Here is a 20441-nt window from a genome sequence, read left to right as displayed (position 1 = left end):
AGACGAAGGGTCGCGTTAGCCATAGGAACACAAAAACATAGACTTACATCGTAAGTCAGTCTACAGAACCTAAAACTTAGGCTCTGATACCAACTGTAACGACCCAACTTTTCTAGGTAAGTCGAGGTCATTAATTTTTAACAAAAGACTTTGGTTGATACAAAATGAAACGTAAGTCAATTGAAAAACAAATTTATGTCAGGCCTGATTTTTCAAATATTCAAGAAAACTTAAAAATAATACTATTTACAAATAAAAGTTTGTAAAATAAGTTTTAATACATCTTAAACCTCAAAAGAAACCATAAGCGGAAGCAAAATGACACGTTTCCTATGGCAATCACGCTTCCTTCCTGCCCCTCGCCGGTTTGCCACCTTTATTACCTTTGTTAAAAATTAATGACCTCGACTTACCTAGAAAAGTACCGGTCGTTACAAAAGATTTCCCTAACACGTATTGTAAAAAAATATGTAGTTGGCTAGTAGTGAAAAGTTAGCAAGGCTATTCATGTTTCTCTTGGTGTTCCCTCTTACTCATCTTGAAGCTTATTGTGGGCATTTTGTCAACTTACTTTGGGTTTCTTTTGTCTTCTGTTTTAATTACTTCGTACTTATTTTACATTTTAGTTTTCATTAGTGCGTCCTGGATAGAGGATTTTGTTTAGCTCGTTGTTATTGTTGATAAAATTAAAATGCCAACGATTACAATTCTTGAGAACGGACTCATCTGTTTCCAATTCAGATGCCCAAAACTTGTTGAATGGATCCTATCACGTGATCGCGACATCTTGCTGGCAAAAGTATGCTCCTCTGTAAATGGACTCCATATTGTCCCTAAATCCTTTGTTTTTTATTATGTTCCTATATGGATTAAACTAGGTAGGATTCCAATGGAGTTATGGACAGATGTCAGTTTGACTGTTGTGGCTAGTGCTATAGGCAAACCTCTTATCTTTAGATCTAGCTACTAAGGAAAGACGAAGGTTGTCACATGCTTGAGTATGTGTTGAATCAAATGTGGACTCTCCTATGCCTGCTGAATTTACAATTCACCTTAGGGGAGAGGATTTCGTTATGGCTGTGAATTATGAGTGGAAGCCTCGAAGGTGTAATTTGTGCCGGTCTTTTGGGCACTCTAGTGGTAAGTGTCCTAAGATTGTGGAAAACAAAGTTCATCGAGAGGAGGATGTGAGTAAGGTGGTTTCAAACAAAGAGGAGGAACAACTTGTGTCTTGTGGATGTGGTGTTAGACTTTAAATAGTTGGAGGAAAGTAAGACTAATAGCTCCCCCATTAGGCATATTAAGGAAAAGGAGGTAGGTAATCGAGATGAAATTACTCGTTATTAGGAAGAAAAGAGAGTTGGTTTATGTTCGAGAGAAGGGTAAACGTGTGGATGTGATTATGCCTAACTCTTTTGGCAGCCTTATGAAGTTGGGTGAGGGAGACAAGTGGACCTTATCTATAGTGGATGACTCCCCTCCCCCCTTACAAGTGGATGATACCGCTATTGTTCTTAGGCGTATGTTATTAATCACCTTATGATAATTTCAAAATATAAATATATTTTTAGTATAAGTCCTCACGTTTGACTCTAGACTCACCAAGAAACCTTATTTGGATATTACGAATATGACAAAATTAGTGATATTAGATGACTATCAAACGATAATCATAGGGTTATCAACTTTTAAATTTACTACTTTTAAAATTTAGAAGATGTAGTGACATGAGTCATGTGATTATAAATGTTTTTGTTATTTTTGCAGGGTTCCAGAGAAAAAAGAAAAAAGTAAGATGTGATTGATAATATGTGAAAAAAGGAAAAAAAATTAAAGAAATATAACTCGATATATCTAATTTGTTTAAAAACGACCCCATTTGTAATTTTTCTTTTCAAAAGTCACACAACATCTTTTTGGAAAGTTTTTTTAGAGAAGCATGCCAATACCTTCATCCTACGTATGTAGATGTATTTATGAATAATTTTTAGAAGTTCAAAACAATTTTTTTTAACATTTCAAAGTTTAAGGTTATTTTTTTACACAAAGTACAAAATTCAAAAGAATTTTTTTTTGTAATTTAACTAAATAGGTTGTATGTATATATATATATATATATATATATATATAAATTAGTTATCTTTTTTAGTCCTATATTGTAAAAAAATATGATTATCGATTTATCGAAATCTAATTTGTAAATGGCTTAAAACATTTAGTTTGTTGAAAAAAAAATGACAAAACAATGGACCAATGGACAGCTAATACGAGTCGGTGAACCGAATACACAAAATTCTCTAAATCCAATTAAGCAAGATTTAAAAAAAAAAAATTCTAATAAAAACCCTATATGTACAGTCTCTCTCATTTAAAATTTCTTTCTCCTCTTCTCTAACGGCCAAGTCTCCCTCTCCTCCCTCTCCTCCCTCTCCTCCCTATCATACCCATTTCGCGGATCCATCTCCATCTTCTTCTTTAAGTCGCGGATCCAATCTCCATCTTCTTCTCTTCGTGCGTCCTTTCCATTTCTTCGTACACTCCATTTTTCGTTTCTCTTTTCAAAACCCTAAGGCCTATCTCTCAATTTTCGTTTCTTTAAGGAAGAAACCCTATCATACCCATTTCACCGATCCATCTCCATCTTCTTCTCTTATCGCGTCCTTTCCATTTATTCTTCTTCTTCTTTGTTCGTACACTCCATTTTCCCTTTCTCTTCTCAAACCCTAATTCTCTTTAATTAATTAATTCTCTCTCCTTTCTCTCTCACTTCCTTCCTCTTCCATTAATGGCAGGTTCTCCTCATCTTCCTCCTTTCTCTAGTGTTGATTCCTCCTCTACTTCGACCTGTGATGCTCTTTTCTTCTTCCCTCGCAATTTCGATTCCACCATCGTCACCGATTTTGGTTGCAATTTCTACACTCTTCAACCTCAACCTTCTGGATTCTCTCACTCTCACCGGATTGACTTCAATGTCCTTGGAACCTCCACTACTACTACTAGTACTCCACTCATCAAAGAATCCGCTGGATTATATATCAGACGCTCCTCTTCCTTTCCTTTCTAATACTTGTCTCTCTTCTAACTCTAGTGGTGAGCCCCGAACAAATCGCATTACTCCGTGAGTTCCCAATTAATTCCATCTTTATTTAATATTCAATTGTCCTCTTTCCATTTGTTTCAATTATTGAATAGAAAGTTAATTGAATGAACTATGTTCCAATAATTTCATGTGGTTCTGGTAAAGCACAGTGCATCCGGTCGAACTTCCCCATTATGTAATTTTATGGAGGTAGTTTTGTAAATTGGATTGAAACAGAGGCTATTCAATGTGTATGCATCAAAATATAGGGATATTTTTTTTTATTAGAAGAATGTAAATTTGTCAAGGACAATAGCATGCTTAGTGTAATTGTACTCAAATATTATTACTAAAACAATTGCTTTATTTGTGTTGATACCATTATTTGTGTGGTAGATCTCTTGATTCATTTTGATGTTTGTATTTTGAAGACATACAAAGGTCATAATACTAGTTGCTATTCTTTTTATCTTGGTACGTTTCATTTTTGTTTTAATGTTTCACTGTCTCTATAATTGATTGTACAAACATATATCATCATTCAATCACTTTTCAAGTTTTAGATTCTGAAATTTGTACATATTGGGGTTTTCCTTTTTCTTTATTTTGGATTATTTCAAATCTCCAAAGATCTTTCTTGTAACATTTGCATATTTTAGTTTGTTAAAATCTTCGAAAGTAGAGGAGAAGGCTCCAAAGCATTCTCTCTCCTTGCCCTAACATTATCATCTGTGTAAGATGTGCCAATGAGTAGACCATTTTCTTTTACTTTTTTTTCCATAGCTTTTGAACCACTTTCTCTTTTTCATTCTCTCTCTTTCATTCTCTTTTATGTTAATTGGAAGAAGCTTTGAGGCCTCTCTTGAAAATAATGAGGTTTTGAAGGGGATAGAAAGAGAGTGATGGTGGGATCCATCAAAGGTTTGGGATTTCACACAATGTTCGCATCACTCTTTTAAATGTAATTAGAGGTTGAGGAGTTGATCGTCGATCATAGATAAGGAGGGGCTGGTTAGTGGCTTGGAAAAGAATTCAGACAACATTAATTTTTTCTAAAAAATAAAACCAACCTTCCGACGGTTGGTTAACACTCCTCGACAGTCGAGATAGGGTAAGACTTGTATTCTGGTTCTGTTGATACCTATATTTGTGCTTCATCACTTTATAATTGTACTTTTATTTATCCCCTTTGTATATTTCCATGTGTTTCATGTTTGTCTTTTATGTTTCTTCTATTTATATATTTCTTCATGTTCTTCTCCATTCGGGTTTGCTCTTGCGGAGGTTACACATTCATTGTTGTGCTGGTACTTTAGTTAATGATGTCTAGTAATTTTTGTTTTGCAAATTTTCTTGTTAGTGCTCAAGTTTGATTTCATACTGCCTTTAGCATAGCTTTACGACTGCAGAATTCAATTGCACATTGCCCTTTTTTATTTTGTTATTACTGATGGACTTATTTGTGATACCTTTAAAGAAGAAAATTTATGGCTATTTGTGTTGAAGTTTATTTGTTGATTATTGGTTGGTTTTTTCCCTCCACTTTTCTTAATATTTTGAAGTGTGTAATAAGGTAAGCAATTTTTTAGTCCCCTAAATTTGTTTTGTTGATGAATTGTTTCCTTTTTTTTCTCGGTTTTGTTTTCAGGTTTTCATCATTATTCATTTGGTGGCTAAATATTACTCATGGGTATTTGTTCGATCTTATTTTGTTGTGATCAATTGATATACATAATATGCACTATAAATTTGTTAAATTGTTGGATTATTTGCTTTTTTAATAAGGTTGGAGGAACCTCAAGGTACGTTTTGTTAAAGCATATTTTATATTGATAAATTTGAAGTTGTCAAGTCTATAACAATGATAATGTTAATACGAGTAAATTTATAGCAAATTTAGTTGACTTAACTTATTTACATGCTGGTTGCTCGGACTCTTGGAAAAACCTTACGTGCATTTTAACCCACGATAAAGGACTTAAGGTTGTTATGACTTACATATCAGTTTTTGAGATTTTCCTTTGTAACTTTTTCATAGACCTTATTGTAGTTTTTTGTTCTTCATTTTTGTTTGTAGGACGTTTCTAGAGAATGCAAGACCATGTTTGAGTGAGAAATTGGTCTCGATGAAATTGAGAGTTCAATGAACAGCACATACAATGCAAGTAAATCTACCTACTCAAACCCATCTTCTATTTCTAAAGCAGAAGGGCTTTCGGTGGCTGAAACAAGTGAGTGATTAAGTTTTTTATCACCCGTATTATTTGTTATCACTAGGGAAAGAAAGCTGAGTAGAAAAAGTAGAATGCCAAATGGAAAAAAAAAAGATTAGTAAGCAGCGTTATTATTTTAAAATAGAAAACAAAAATTAACATTATTGTTAAACCGAGCCATTCTCGAGAACATGAAATAGAATTGATAGCTGCCATGCATCGTGTTTATGAATGTTAAGAATGAAACTATCGGTAGGGTTATAGAATAATCATTCTATCAGCCTCAATTATGATACAGGGTTTATGAAATAGAATTTTCTTATGTATTGTAATAGTAGAAGATTCTTCGTCAGGAAGAAAAGCTTATAGCTTTGAAGAGTATCTAAAGGTTACAGAAGAGCAACCGAAAGCTTACGATGAGCTCCAAACCAATTTTCCAGCACAAAGCCAGAGTGGATCCCAAGTACAACGGGAAGGTTGTTAAAATCAAATCTCTTATGTCTTATTTCATAACTATTTAGTTTTGATCTTAACTACAACAATTTTCATTTTTTTCTAGGTGATTGTATGTGCTTAGAAATTAAGTGTTTTGAAAATTAGAGGTGAGCAATCACACTTAGAAACTAAGTGTAGAACCATAGAAATGTTACCCCATCGGTTCTAGCAATGCCTAGTTACCGCAGTTCATAACAAAGAAAGAAAAGAGGCTCGTAAATGCAGACCATAAAAAAGTGAGACAATCAACAATTATAAAAAAAAACATATGCAATATGCATTAAAAAAAGCTCATAAAAAATACAGAGTCAAGTCGGTTAGGTCAAGTAGAACATGTTGAGTTCCCTAGCTATTAGAGCTTTTGGGGGAAAACATCGCTTTTGGCCTAACCAAAACTAGACCATCTATTTTTACTGTTTTAAACATAACATCAAGTTTGATTGAGGGCTTTGAAAAGAGGAGGAATCCTCCTCGATCCACAGTAGGGCGAAAACGAGGCTTGGTCACTTCACAAACTTAGCATTGAGTTTGATTTTTTTTTTTGAAAAGGTAATGATAATATTATACAACAACAAGGTGGACCTCAACCTGAGGTCAAGACAAAAGAGCGAACAACACTCACAGAACAAGTAGTTAGACAAAACAACCCATAAGTACCCAAAACAACCCCACATCTCGGGAACAAGAACTAAAACCAAAAGAAACCAACTAGTGTTCCAAACATTAAAAGGACAAGAAGAAGAGAGAAAGACAACAAAGTTAATAAAGAGAAGAGAAACCCCACAGCCCGGGGACAAGCAAACGAAAAGAACATTAAATAAGACCATGAACACCATCCGACCAAGAAGCAGCACGCGCTTTAATACACGACCGAATGAGCTGGAATACAACCATAAGCTCTCGAACAGCACCTCCATGAAGACGATGATTTCGCTCCTGCCAAATGAAATAAATTGTAGCACACCAGAGAAGGCGCCACAGTTTTCTCCTCACACTCTTCCCAATACCCTGATTATAAATCCAAGATAGCTCAACCCCCAATAACCGATTCTATGAGAAGATGACATAAGCAAAAGGATCCTCGACCAAATCTCCCACCCAAAATGACAAAAAAAAACAAATGATCACGAGACTCATAGTTCCCTCCACAAAGCAAACACGATAAAGGAATCGACCTATCCCACCGACTTAACCTATCTCTAGTACCCAACCTATCCCTGATGGCCAACCAAGCACAGAAGGAGTGCTTAGGAATATTTCCCCCACCCCATAGTAAATCCGACCAGTCAACCCTACTACTATGAGGACGAATAGTCTCCCACTCACTGGTGATCGAAAAACTATCATGACTCCCCAGCACCCAGACCCACCTATCCTCAACACTCGGACTCGGCCTCACTCCCTAAACCCTATCCCAAATGTCCATCAAATCCAAAGAAAACAAGCAGCCACCTCCAATCACCATTCCGACCCATGAAATCCACCAGCCTCGCATCCACCGACGACCCGCATCATAGATCACCCTCTACCCAAACTGCTGGATAATCGGCCCACCCTGATCCATGGAACCAACCACACTCTACACTTCCTTCCATTGCCACCTTCATCTTAACATGAGCTTTAAGGATATCCGCTTACGCAAGATTTCCCTAAAGCACCAAGATCGACCCACCCCAGCATTGATCTCCACAGCGATCTCCCTTTAAGATATAAGATTCCACCCAAGCAACCCACAAACTACCAGATTTAACAAGTAGCAACCATAATATCTTCAACGTGCTTGCTATATTCCAAGAAGATCCATCGCGAATATCAAGACCTCCTTCATCAAAAGGAAGACAAACCTCATCCCAGGCAACTTTAGCACCACCTCTTCCCTCCTCCTTACCTCTCCACAGATAAAGCCCTCAAGATCTTATCAACGTATATGTGGACTTTCATAGGAAGCATGAACACACTAGCCCAATAACCTGAAGGCTCCTAAGGACTGAGCGAACAAGCTAAAGTCTACCTGCAAAAGATAACACTCTAGCAGACCAAGACCGAATATGACTGGTAATACGCTGAATAAGGGGATCACAATCAGAGCTCCGCAATCTTCCAGAGAGGAGAGGAAGCCCAAGATAACGAACAGGGAGATGACCAATGGAAAAATCCATGTTAGGAGCAAGCCAAGAAGCTTTCGAACTATTAACCCCCACAAGAAAATTTGAGCTTTTAGCAAGATTAGCAAACAGTCCTGAAAGCTCACCAAACCTCTTAATAGTCTCTTTTATGAAACTAATAGAATGATTATCAGCAGTACAAAAGATCATCAGGTCATCTACAAAAGTAAGATGAGTTAATCTGACCTTCTCACAAAACTGGTGGAATTGAAAATTCTGAGGTGGGCTATTCAACATGCGAGAAAGCACCTCCATGACCATCACAAATAAGAACGGGGATAAAGGTCACCTTGTCTAAGTCCTTTCCTCCCATGGAAAAACCTTCCAACGATCCATTAATCATTATCAATTACATGGAATTACACGATCAGTTACCATTATCAATTACACGATAAGAAGAGCGAGTTGTGGATGCTATGAAAATACATTTATGAACATGACTGTTCATTGAATACTAGTTGTCACATGCAAAGCTTCTTCAACAGTAATTGACAGTTGCTTGATAGATGAGTTAAGGTTCATGTCTACTGATCGTTTCATTCCAAAAGCAATTGTGCATAAGCATGTACAAATCTTGGAGTTAATACAAGTTAGCAGAAAGCTTGGAGGCCAAAAGAACACATAGTAAAGATATTAAAAGGTGACACAGTTAAATCATACATGTTGATTCCAAGGTTCTTTGATAAATTGGTTGAATCTATCTCAGGTATAATGAGTTTCATATATAGAATGATGACATCAAATTGTGTAGACAGTGTAAATTTAGTTTTTAAAGATCTTAGAGAACTACCTGTAGCTACCATGCTTAGTTCAATTAGAGATGTATTGCAAAAGTGGTTTGATGAAAGAAGTAAAGCTACTTTACAATGAAGAGTTGTTTGACTTCTTGGGCTGAGAACGTGTTGCATTTAGAATAACATGAAAAGTCAAGAATTTTATTGGTAAGGTTTTTTTTTTTTTTTTTAATGTTTATATCTTAGGTAGATATAAATAGACTGCTATTTTTGTCCATCCGATAGAGAAATATAAAAATTTATGTGTGCTTGTTTCAGATAGATAGAGATAGATAGCTATCAATGTCTATTTGTTCTCTATTTGTGCATGCTTTTTTTTTTAATTTTTCTATATTGTTTTATGTATTAGGTTGATCAATTAGTATGATTGAATACAAAATAATGGATGATACAAAATGGTAATGTGATTTATTTATATTGGTTCTAATTTGAAACATTCAAATTTACTTTGGAAATTAGTTTAATTAGTATAATATATAGTGATACATTATAATATAAAGTGTATATGTTAATGAAACTTTATTATATAAATTTAATTTTAGATAAAGTTCAAAATTAATTTATGAGATAAAATGTTTGAATGGGTTCAAATATTAATTTAATGTGGATTGTTTCATATTAAATTATTAATTATGAGATAAAGTTATATTTGAATATGATTCAAATTTAACTTAAGTTAAATATAAATATTTAATTTAGTTATTAATTAATTGAAGAATTAATTAATAGTTTAATTTAATATTATTTAATTAAATTAATATGAAAGTATAAGGTATTGGAGAGATATTCATTCAATAAGATTTAAACGAAATATTAATTAAATATGATTTAATTAATTATTAACTAATTGATTAATGGTTAATTAGTTAGTTGATTGAAAACTTCTATTAATTTAATATTTTTTAAGTTAATAGAATCCTATGATTTTCTCCTACCCCGTCTCCTACTCAATGAAAGAAAGAGAGTTATAAGCTGTAGAAGAAAACAGCTTTTCTTAACCAAAATAAAATCGATGATTTTCTTTTCTGAAAATAGATTGTAACGACCTAATTTTTTTAATTAAGCTGAAGTTATTACTTTAAGACTAGATTCATCCTTTAACCATAAGACTTTATAATTTAAAAAAAATATATACTTTTTAACAACATTAAAGAGTTTTTATTCGGGCTCTATTTCAAATAAAATTTTGAAAGTGTAAAAGTATGTTATGTATGTATCAACTTTTAATTAATTTTTACTTGAAATAGATACATCAACTCATATCATAACTTTTCTCTTAAAATCTCGGGACTCAACTAATTGATTCAACATTTTATAACATTATTCAATCTTACTAATTTCAAAATAAGCTAATTGAATTTGAATTTCAAAATAACCAAATTGAATTTCAAAATTTCAAAATTATTATTTTTAGAATTTGAGAATCTCAACCATAGATTTTATATTAAAATAACCTTATCTCAAAATAATTTTAATGAATTGAATATCAAGATAATTAAATTATTATTTTAAAATTGGAAGAAAAGCACAAAAAGCTCACACGCCCACTCACGTACACACGCACGCGTGCGTATACGCACACACACCCACACGCACACGCACAAACCCGCACACGTGGACACTCACACCCACGCACACGTAGACACACACACCTACGCACACGTGGACACGTGCATACGCACACACGTACGCACTCGCGCACACGCATGCACACACGCACATATGCACAAAGATGTATAAATGAATTAAAATTAAAAAATAACTACAATAATTGTGTTTAGAAAGACTTTTAAACATGTTCATTTGACTTAATAACGTTAATTAAATTATAATTTTCTATCAATATTGGTTTAAAAGTGTCGTTAGTGTAATTATTTCAATATAATGCAGTCTTATCCAATTTTACGAACAAAAAACAAGTCGAATATGTACCAGTAGATGCACACTCTTTGTCATAAGAGATATAGCAACATTTTTATGGGTCATTTTGAAAAATGGCAAAACTACTTTTTCTTTTAAATTTTAGCAAATAGAATTTTTTGCACGTGTGCATGATATTTTATAAAATACTATTCACCTTCTCAACAGTAATTTTTTTCGTTTCTACGTTGTAATTAATTTATGTTATGCATTTATTAGCTTTTAATTATTTTTTACCTGAAAAAGATACATCAACTCATATCATAACTTTTTTCTTAATATCTCGGGACTCAACTAATTGATTCAAGATTTTAATTTTATTCAATCTTACTAATTTCAAAATAACCTACTTAAATTTCAATTTCAAAATAACAAAATTATTATTTTTCGAAATTTGAGAATCTCAACGATAGATTTTGTATCAAAATAACTTTAATTGAATTTGAAAATTAAAAATATCAACTTGTACACTATCTTTATGTCAAAATAACATTAATGCCTTGAATATCAAGATAATTGAATTATTATTTTAAAATTGGGAGAAATTTTACATTAACAAATATCAACTTGTTTGCACACGCGCACACGCGCACACGTGCACAACGCACGCACACGCACGCATACACACCCATCCACACACGCACACGCACGTGCACATATGCACACACGCCAAAGATGTGTAAATTAATTAAAGTTAAAAAACAAATACATTAATTATGTTTAGAAAGAGTTTTAAACCATGTTCATTTGACTTAATAACATTGATTAAATTATAATTTCTATCAATATTGGCTTAAAAGTGTCATTCGTGTAATTATTTCAATATAATGCGGTCTTATCCAATTTTACCAACAAAAAACAAATCGAATATGGATCAGTAGATCTACACTCTTTGTCATAAGAGACATAACAACGTTTTTAGGGGTCATTTTGAAAAATGACAAAACTACTTTTTCCTTTGAATTTTAGCAACTAGCATTTTTTGCACGTGCATGGTATTTTATAAAATACCAAAATATCAACATTCTTCAACTGTAGTTATTTCGTTTTTACATTGTAATTAATTTATGTTATGCATTTATCAGCTTTTAATTATCTTTTACTTGAAATAGATACATCAACTCATATCATAATATTTTTCTTAATATCTCGAGACTCAACTAATTAATTCACATATTAATAACTTTATTCAATCATACTAATTTCAAAATAACCTAATTGAATTTGAATTTCAAAATAACAAAATTGAATTTCAAAATAACAAAATTGAATTTCAAAATAACAAAATTATTATTTTTCGGAATTTGAGAGTCTCAACGATAGATTTTGTATTAAAATAACCTTAATTGAATTTCAAAATTAAAAAATATCAACATGTTCACTATCTTTATCTCAAAATAACATTAATGCCTTGAATATCAAGATAATTAAATTATTATTTTAAAATTGGAAGAAACTCAACATTAAAAAATATTAACTTGTTCGCACACAAGCATAGAAGCACTGCGCACACACGTACACATGCACACTTACACACACGCGCACACACGCACATCTACACACAGACACACGAACGCACGCACATACACATGCACACGCGCACGCATGCACACACACACCTATCCACACACGCACAAGCACACACACATGCACAAACGCACACACGCGTACGCACAAACGCACAGACGTAAACACATACGCACACGCGCACAAACACGCACGCGCGAGCACACCCACACACCCAAGCACACATGCAATAGCCTGCGCACACACGCACGCACAAACACATACAAACATGCACACACCCACACATATATGCACACGGACACTCGCACAAACGCACGCACACACACATACGCACACCTACCTACACGCGCACACGTACACACGCACATATGCATAAAGATGTATAAATGAGTTAAAATAAAAAAAAAACTACATTAATTGTGTTTAGAAGGACTTTTAAATCATGTTCATTTGACTTAATAACATTAATTAAACTATAATTTCTATTAATATTGGCTTAAAAGTGTCATTCGTGTAATTATTTCAATATAATGCGATTTTATCCAATTCTATTTGCAACAAACAGGTCGAATATGAACCAGTAGATATACACTATGTCATAAGAGATATAGGAACATTTTTATGGGTCATTTTGAAAAATGGCAAAACTATTTTTTTTTAAATTTGAGCAAATAACATTTTTTGCATGTGCATAATATTTATAAAATACCAAAATATCCACATTCTCCAACTAAAATTATTTTGTTTCTATGTTGTAATTAATTTATATTATGCATTTATCAACTTTTAATTATTTTTTACCTGAAAAAGATAAATAAACTCATATTATACTTTTTTCTTAATATCTCGGGACTCAACTAATGGATTCAAGACTTTAACTTTATTTAATCTTACTCATTTCAAAATAACCTAATTGAATTTGAATTTCAAAATAACCAAATTGAATTTCAACATAGCAAAATTATTATTTTTCAGAATTTGATAATCTCAGCAATAGATTTTGTATCAAAATAACTTTAATTGAATTTCAAAATTAAAAAATATCAACTTATTCACTATCTTTATCTCACAATAATATTAATGGCTTGAATATAAGGATAATTAAATTATTGTTTTAAAATTGGGAGAAACTCAACATTAAAAAATATCAACTTATTCACACACAATCACACGCGCACACACATACATACACTTGCACGCACGTGCACCCATACACGCACACACACACGCGTGCACACACGCACACACACACACGAATGTAGGCACACACACACAAACACACACATGCACACGCACACCAAACCGCACGCACACAAATGCACACGCAAACACGTACACATGTATGTGCGCATACACACACCCAAGCACACGTGGACATGCGCACACGCGAGCGCACACACACGCACACATATCAAATTTGTTAAGTGTACCAATGAAGTATAACAAGTTTATTAGTGGTGTATCAAGTGTATCAAACTTATAAGTGAAGTCTTTAAGTGTATCAAACTAATCAAGTGTATTAAGGCCTCAGGGTATCAAGTGTATCAAGAAGAATCAAGTGTAACGAGAAGTATTATGTGGAACGAGAAGTATTATGTGTATGAAGATGTTTCAGGTGTGTATCAAAAAGTATCGAGTGTATCAATGAGTATCGAGTGCATGAATTATATCTATCAAATGTATCAAGTGTATCAGTAAGAAATATCAAGTGTATCAAGCGGTATTAGGTGTATCGGACGTGTATAAGGTGTATCAAATGTACATCAATAACGAGGCATTTGTGACATTTTACCTCTTGATGTGTGAGTTGGTCTTTGTTTTTGTCATTTTCTCAAATAATAAAGTATGTGTTCTATGGACTTAATTATTATAACTTACACTACTACAAAAACAGGCTCTCTTGACGTTTGCAGTTTAAAAAAACGTCAAGAAAGATTTCATTTTTAATAAAAAAACGTCAAGAAATTTTTTGAAACATCATTCTTGACGTTTATTAAATGTCAAGTAAAATAAATTTTTCTTTGACGTTTTTAAAACATCAAGAAATATCTATTAATTTTTTGACGTTCTTAAGACGTCAAGAAGCGTATGAATTTGACATGCTTGACGTTTCTTAAACGTCAAGAATTTAAAATTTTACTCGACGTTTTAAAAACGTCAAGAAATTCATAAAATATTCAAGAATATTTTTTAAATTACACTGAGAAGGTATCGAATTTTAATTTTCAGCTCTAACATTTTTCCTAATCTACTTTTTTCTTCTTCACGACTGAGTATTCGAAGGAGTCATTTTTTGAATTTGTTGACATTTTTTAAACGTTAAGTAAGATCATTTTTTTTTTACATTTTAAAAATGTCAAGTGTTATTAAATAAATATAGAAAAAATATATTCGGCTAATTTTATTTCTTTAAAATCTCTTTAAATATATAGATACAATAATAAAAATCTCTTTAAATATATAGATACAATAATAAAAATTTCATTAAATATATATAGAAAAAAAAATATTGTACTAATATTATTTGTTCAGAATCACTTTAAATATATATAGAAAAAATTATTGTGCAAATATTATTTTTTAAAAAGCCCTAGCCCCTTTCTACTCAAAACACGCGTGTTCCCCTTTCCCTCTCCAGCCGAAATCCTTCCCATTCGAAAAAAGTGTGTTCAGCAGTCGTCGTTCGCTTTCAACGCCTATCCGTTTGCCTTCAATGTCTGTCCGTTCGATTTCACCGTCGAGTTCCACCTCTTCGAATCCCTCACGTTCGTCGTTTCAAAGTCCTTCGTCCGCTGCATTCCATCTTTCCAAAATCCCTCAGTGCCTCACGCTACTGCGTGCCCGTCATTTCGACTTCACCAACGAGTGCCTCACGTTCGTTGCTTCAAAATCCATCATCCACTAAGTTGAGGTTAGGCTTTTATTTCCCTAAAACATATAACAATTTCATTATTCTTCATTATATAAACTCAGATGGCATGATTGGCAATAATAGATAGGAAGGATGGAGGTGTAAACTTCGAATTGATTGAAATTCGTATACTTTTATTCAATCTTTAAAGTACTGTAGTTTTTCTTCACCATCAAATTTTATTAGGATTTAAAGAAAACAAATGAATGTATGAACAAATTTTTGAGAGTGCATGTCATATAATCAACTTCCCTCTTTCAGTAATTTTGAAGATCTCATATAACAATACTACTAATTGAGAGCTTTGGAGGATGAGTCAATTCTTCTCCCTTCGTGAAAAGAAAAAGAAAAAAAGATCATGTATTCTCTTCGTTTGTTACCTTATGTTGTCCAAGGTTTTGCCTTCTTCCTTAATAATTTGGAGGTGTTTTAACTAATTTTTTCATTCACCCTCTTTTTGCCATTGTTGCTTTTGTGTGCAGCTTGAGATTTTTAATTCAATTGTGTGTTTTTACTTTTTTCTATTGGGTGAATTCTGTTTTGACTTTTTTTAAGCTAAATATAATTAATTGTTTCCTATGGAACCATAACCTTGATCTTGGTTATAGATTTCATTTTAAGGTAAAAGTAAAACCACTCTTATTTGAATGATTATGTTGTATTATCCATTGAAAGACTTGGTGTTGTAATTGCCTTGTCTTCCTCAGGTATTCTATTGTATGGTTGATTACGATCTTCATGATTGGAACCTTTGTTTAGTGAAGCTCATTTTGTTTGATTTACTCAGTCGTGCAATTGCTTTCTTTTTTATGATCACTTTAAAAAAGAAATGAGTTTAGTTAGTTCTTTTAATTTTCTTAAGTTTCATTTGTAATGCATGAAAATCTCTTAGCAGTAGAAACTGAAGAGCATAATTGTAGAAGATTTGTATAGATTGGATTCACATTCTCAACATTGGTTATACAGGACATTACTTATCATTGTCCTTCCACTTTAATTATCAATAGTGACAATAACTTTATTTCTCATTAGATTTACAATGATGGATAAATCTTGAATGCACAAGAGTAGATTGTCTAAAGATTATGAGTTGGGTGTGGAAAACTTCATCAAATTTGGATTTTCTAATACAACTAGCTCCTATATTCGTTGTCCTTGTTTGAAATGTGGGAATTGTGAAAAACATAGTAGAAAGGGTGTTAGAGATCACTTGTATGTTAATGGTATTGATGAAAGTTATAAATTTTGGTTTTGGCATGGGGAAGAACTTCCTAACTCATCCTTCTATGATGAATCTTCAAAGTTTGACACCCATACATGTGAAGATCAGGATGTTGGAAGTGTAAAAGAAATGATTGAAGTTGCTCATGAGGAGTATTCAAAAGACCCAACTGGATTTGAGAAGTTGCTTATTGATGCTGAAAAACCATTGTACGAAGGATGCAAAAAGTACACAAAGTTGTCTACTTTAGTCAAATTGTATAATTTAAAAGTTAGGTATGGATAGAGTGATACTAGTTTTTCAGAATTACTTGAAACTTTGAAGGAAATTATGCCTAATACCAATGAGCTCCCGAATTCATTGTATGAAGCAAAGAAAACATTAGGTGCATTAGGAATGGAATATGAAAAGATTCATGCATGCCCGAATAATTGTTGTCTCTATAGAAAAGAATTTGCTAATGCAATTGAATGTCATGAATGTTGTCAATCAAGGTGGAAAAACGTCAAGGATACAAATGAAAGGAGAAAGCAAATTCCCTCTAAAGTGATATGGTACTTTCCAATCATTCCACGATTTAAAAGGCTATTCAGAAGCATTGAATGTGCTGAAAACTTGACTTGGCATTCTACTGAAAGAATTAATGATGGTAAGTTACGACATCCAGCCAGACTCTCCAGCATGGAAGTTAGTAGACATGAAATGGCAAGACTTTGGTTCTGAACCCATAAATCTTCGTTTAGCATTGTCAGCCGATGGAGTAAATCCTCATGGTGACACGAGTTCTAAATACAGTTGTTGGCCGGTAGTGATGGTTATTTACAATCTTCCACCATGGTTGTGTATGAAAAGAAAGTACATGATGCTATCAATGCTAATTTCAGGACCAAAACAACCAGGGGATGACATAGGCATATACTTAGCACCACTAATTTAAGATTTAAAACTTTTATGGGAAAGTGGTGTTGAATGTTATGATGCTTATCGAGAAGAACCATTCAACTTAAGGTCAGTTTTGTTGTGGACAATCAATGTTTTTCCTGCATATGGTAACCTTAGTGGATGTTGTGTGAAAGGGTATAAATCATGCCCAATTTGTGGAGATAATACAAATTCTATAAGGTTAAAGTATGGGAAGAAAATAGCATACCTTGGACATCGTAGATTTTTGGCACGAAATCATCTGTATCGATGACAAAAGAAGTCATTCAATGGTAAAAAAGAACTTGATACAATTCCAGAGCCACTTTCTGGGGAGGATGTGTATTTAAAATTGAAAGATCTTGAATTTTCTAGAGGGAAGAAGAACCATAAGAAACGGTTGATGAACAGAAGTGACAAAATTTGTTGGAATAGATTATCTTCTTTTTTGAGTTGCCATACTGGAAGGATCTTCATGTTAGACATTGTTTAGATGTGATGCACATTGAAAAAAATGTTTGCATGAATATCTTAGGTACATTTCTTGATATTCCTGGAAAAAGTAAGGATGGATTGAATGCTAGACGCGATTTAGTTGATCTAAAACTTCGACCAGAGCTTGCCCCTATCAGAATATGTTACTCCTACCAATTACTTTCATTATGTAAAAAAGACATCTAAACGTGAGAATGAGATTATACTTGAGAATAAAGAACTTCGAAGGCGTGTAAGCGAATTAGAAGCACATAACCACTCAAACTTGTCTAGACCATTATCTGGACATGGTAGCGTTCGAAGCCAAATATCTTAGAAGAGAGTGACTCGATGAAAATAATCAAAGGGAAGAGTAAGTTGATGGATAAAATCGAAGGGAAAGAGGTGGAGGAGATCAATGTAAATGACGACAAAGTAGAGTTGGACATCTTTAAGGTATGTGATCGATCCTCGAATAAACTCAAATTCTTAATATTCATATCATATTGAAAGTGAATGTTTTTCTTGAATTAGGAGAGAGCCTTAATAAAAATGACTAAGGAAAAAGAGGTTGTCTGTGAATCGACGTCAGTTTTGCCAATGGGAATGAAGTTGATTCTCATATACGTTGAGAAGATAATGGAGAAAGATTCTAGTATCACTATTCCACTACCTATTGGCATTTTTGGTATTAGTCGAAAGACTTCTGTTCTCCGAGAGGACATCATTGATCTTTGTAACATGAATGAGGTCAAAACATTTACATTGGTGGCCTATATGACGTAAGTATCAATTTCATTTCTTTAGATCTAAATTTATGTATCTCGTTTACAAGTTTATAATATTTTGTAGGTACTTGTATTCATCTGTTCTTGGTTCGAAGGAAACTATACAGTATGTCTTTGTAGATCCATCCCTCACCTCTGTCGGACACTCACAAGAATCTCGAGTTCGACACTTATGCAGTAGATTGATGGTCTCAAAGATTAACGAAATAGTTCTTGCTCCTTTTAATCCTGGGTAAGTCAAGTTATTTTATTACTTGCATTGCAAAAAACTAGTACTAATATTTTGTATAATTAGGGGTCATTGGACACTACTGGCCATAAATGCATATGATGATATAGTATTTTACCTCGACTCACTAAGGACAACATCGAAGTCAACTATAAGATACGTCACCGACATGTAACTTAATCTAGTATTTCATTTAGTGTTGATTCTTATATGCATGTACACAATATTTAAACTATTTGTTCAATCTTATCTTGTCAAAACAGAGCAATAGCGATGTTTCAGTCACAAAAGAACATTAAAAAAGTAGAAAACAAACTTTATGGTTAACAGTAAAGGTAAGTATCAACTTTTAAAGTCATTAAATTTTTGTAGACTACTAGCAATTAGGATTACTTTGTTATTCAAATTTGTTGCTTTTATATAGTGTCCACTGCAAGTCGGAAGTATTGAGTGTGGATACTATGTGATGAGGTATATGAGAGAAATTGTGACTAGGGGAAGCATTGTCATATCCGATGCGGTATGTTATATATCAAACTATTGGTTTTGTGAGTTAATTGGTTTATTTGTATAGTTAGTTAATTCATTTAATTTATTTTGTATGTTTATTGATTGATACACGAAGATCATACTCACAGGCAGAACTACACGAGGTGTGAGTTGAGTTAGCTGACTTTTTGGGTTCTTACATATGATTATGACCAATATTTTGTGATTCTGAAGTAGGAAATTTTTTGTTGTGTCGCTTCTTTATGACCCTAAACTTTATGTATAGAAACTTTAGCCGATAGTTCTTTTGAATTGTTCATATGGAGGAAGGGGGAGGGGGGGGGGGGTTCATTCGTATATATTTTTTATTATTGTTATAGCTAGCATGTTTTGTGACTTTTTAAGTTGATTTGGATTCATGGCAATGTAATGCCATATGAAATCTAATGTAAAGCCTATTTCATTATGTATATGTAAAGTCTTGGAATTGAATATATATGGTGAATGGTTTTATTATATATTTTGAGATTTGAAACTATATTTGATGAATATCAAATATCTATGAAACCGTTGCTGGACAATTACAGGACAATTACAGGACAATTACAGGACAATCAGAATATATTTCTTTCCATTACAGCATAATTCAATTACAATTTCTTTTTTAAAAAAAAAATTAAAACATGCTCGACGGTTTTAAACTGTCATGAACAATTGCATTTTTGACGGTTGACAAATGTCAAGAACAATTACATTCTTGACAGTTTTAAAATGTCATGAATAGTAAAATTCTTGACGGGTTTAAAATGTCATAAACCAGTTCATCCTTGACGGCTTTAAAATGTCATAAACAATACCAGTCTTGACGGTTCTAAAACGTCATGAACATAAGTATATTTGACGTTTATAAAACGTCAACGTTCACTATTCTTGACGTTTAATCAACCGTCAAGAACTTTGCCTTTCTTGACACTGGCTTCAACGACGTTTTTAAAACCATCAAGAGAGCCGTCTCTTGACAATTTAAAAACGTCAAGAGAGCCTGTTTTTGTAGTAGTGTTATTTTGCCATTTTCGCAAGTGTCCCTTAATTGTAATACATGTATATGTGACATAATCTAATCAAACTAACCCATAAATGGACTTAATGTATCAAGAGGTATTAGGTGTATCAGACGTGTATAAGGTGTATCAAATGTACATCAATAACGAGGG

At 33.1% G+C, this 20441-nt stretch overlaps 2 protein-coding genes and 1 long non-coding RNA gene across 4 annotated transcripts; 2 read left to right on the top strand and 1 right to left on the bottom strand.

The window, feature by feature from the left end:
• The first annotated feature begins 4702 nt into the window (after positions 1–4702).
• On the top strand, positions 4703–5394 carry LOC116403406. The gene is made up of 2 exons (XR_004216195.1): positions 4703–4769; positions 5157–5394. It is a non-coding gene; the product is annotated as an uncharacterized LOC116403406 (long non-coding RNA).
• Positions 5395–6600: 1206 nt separating this feature from the next.
• LOC116403420 lies at positions 6601–8207 on the bottom strand. Its single transcript, XM_031884556.1, has 3 exons — positions 7799–8207; positions 7446–7675; positions 6601–6795 (listed from the first exon to the last, which is right to left on the bottom strand). Exons 1-3 carry the CDS (start codon positions 8205–8207, stop codon positions 6601–6603), a joined length of 834 nt encoding a protein of 277 aa, XP_031740416.1.
• A 6582-nt stretch (positions 8208–14789) lies between these two features.
• On the top strand, positions 14790–19742 carry LOC116403244. Of its 2 annotated transcripts, XM_031883859.1 has the most exons (6): positions 18043–18177; positions 18256–18503; positions 18574–18741; positions 18805–19073; positions 19163–19258; positions 19364–19742. In XM_031883859.1, exons 1-4 carry the CDS (start codon positions 18073–18075, stop codon positions 18911–18913), a joined length of 630 nt encoding a protein of 209 aa, XP_031739719.1. In that variant the 5' UTR covers positions 18043–18072; the 3' UTR covers positions 18914–19073; positions 19163–19258; positions 19364–19742. The 2 variants fall into 2 exon arrangements, 1 of the variants encoding a protein (XP_031739719.1); XR_004215902.1 differs by lacking the exons at positions 18043–18177; positions 18256–18503 and adding an exon at positions 14790–15104 and having other exon boundaries at positions 18574–19073.
• Positions 19743–20441: the final 699 nt, after the last annotated feature.

Source organism: Cucumis sativus, chromosome 4 (genome assembly GCF_000004075.3).
Source record: "Cucumis sativus cultivar 9930 chromosome 4, Cucumber_9930_V3, whole genome shotgun sequence".
Classification (NCBI taxonomy): Eukaryota; Viridiplantae; Streptophyta; class Magnoliopsida; order Cucurbitales; family Cucurbitaceae; genus Cucumis; species Cucumis sativus.
This window is presented reverse-complemented; position numbering and strand designations above follow the sequence as displayed.

Excerpts from the sequence above, each read along its gene's own strand:
- LOC116403420 (XM_031884556.1), bottom strand. The coding sequence starts at position 8,207 with ATGGAGGTGCTTTCTCGCATGTTGAATAGCCCACCTCAGAATTTTCAA. Across the intron at positions 7,676-7,798 it reads TAGAGTGTTATCTTTTGCAG|GTAAGGAGGAGGGAAGAGGT; the intron begins GTAGACTTTAGC and ends ATCTGTGGAGAG. Across the intron at positions 6,796-7,445 it reads GCTGGGGTGGGTCGATCTTG|GGTATTGGGAAGAGTGTGAG; the intron begins GTGCTTTAGGGA and ends ATTTATAATCAG.
- LOC116403244 (XM_031883859.1), top strand. The coding sequence starts at position 18,073 with ATGAAAATAATCAAAGGGAAGAGTAAGTTGATGGATAAAATCGAAGGG. Across the intron at positions 18,178-18,255 it reads TAGAGTTGGACATCTTTAAG|GAGAGAGCCTTAATAAAAAT; the intron begins GTATGTGATCGA and ends TTCTTGAATTAG. Across the intron at positions 18,742-18,804 it reads CTTGCTCCTTTTAATCCTGG|GGGTCATTGGACACTACTGG; the intron begins GTAAGTCAAGTT and ends TTGTATAATTAG.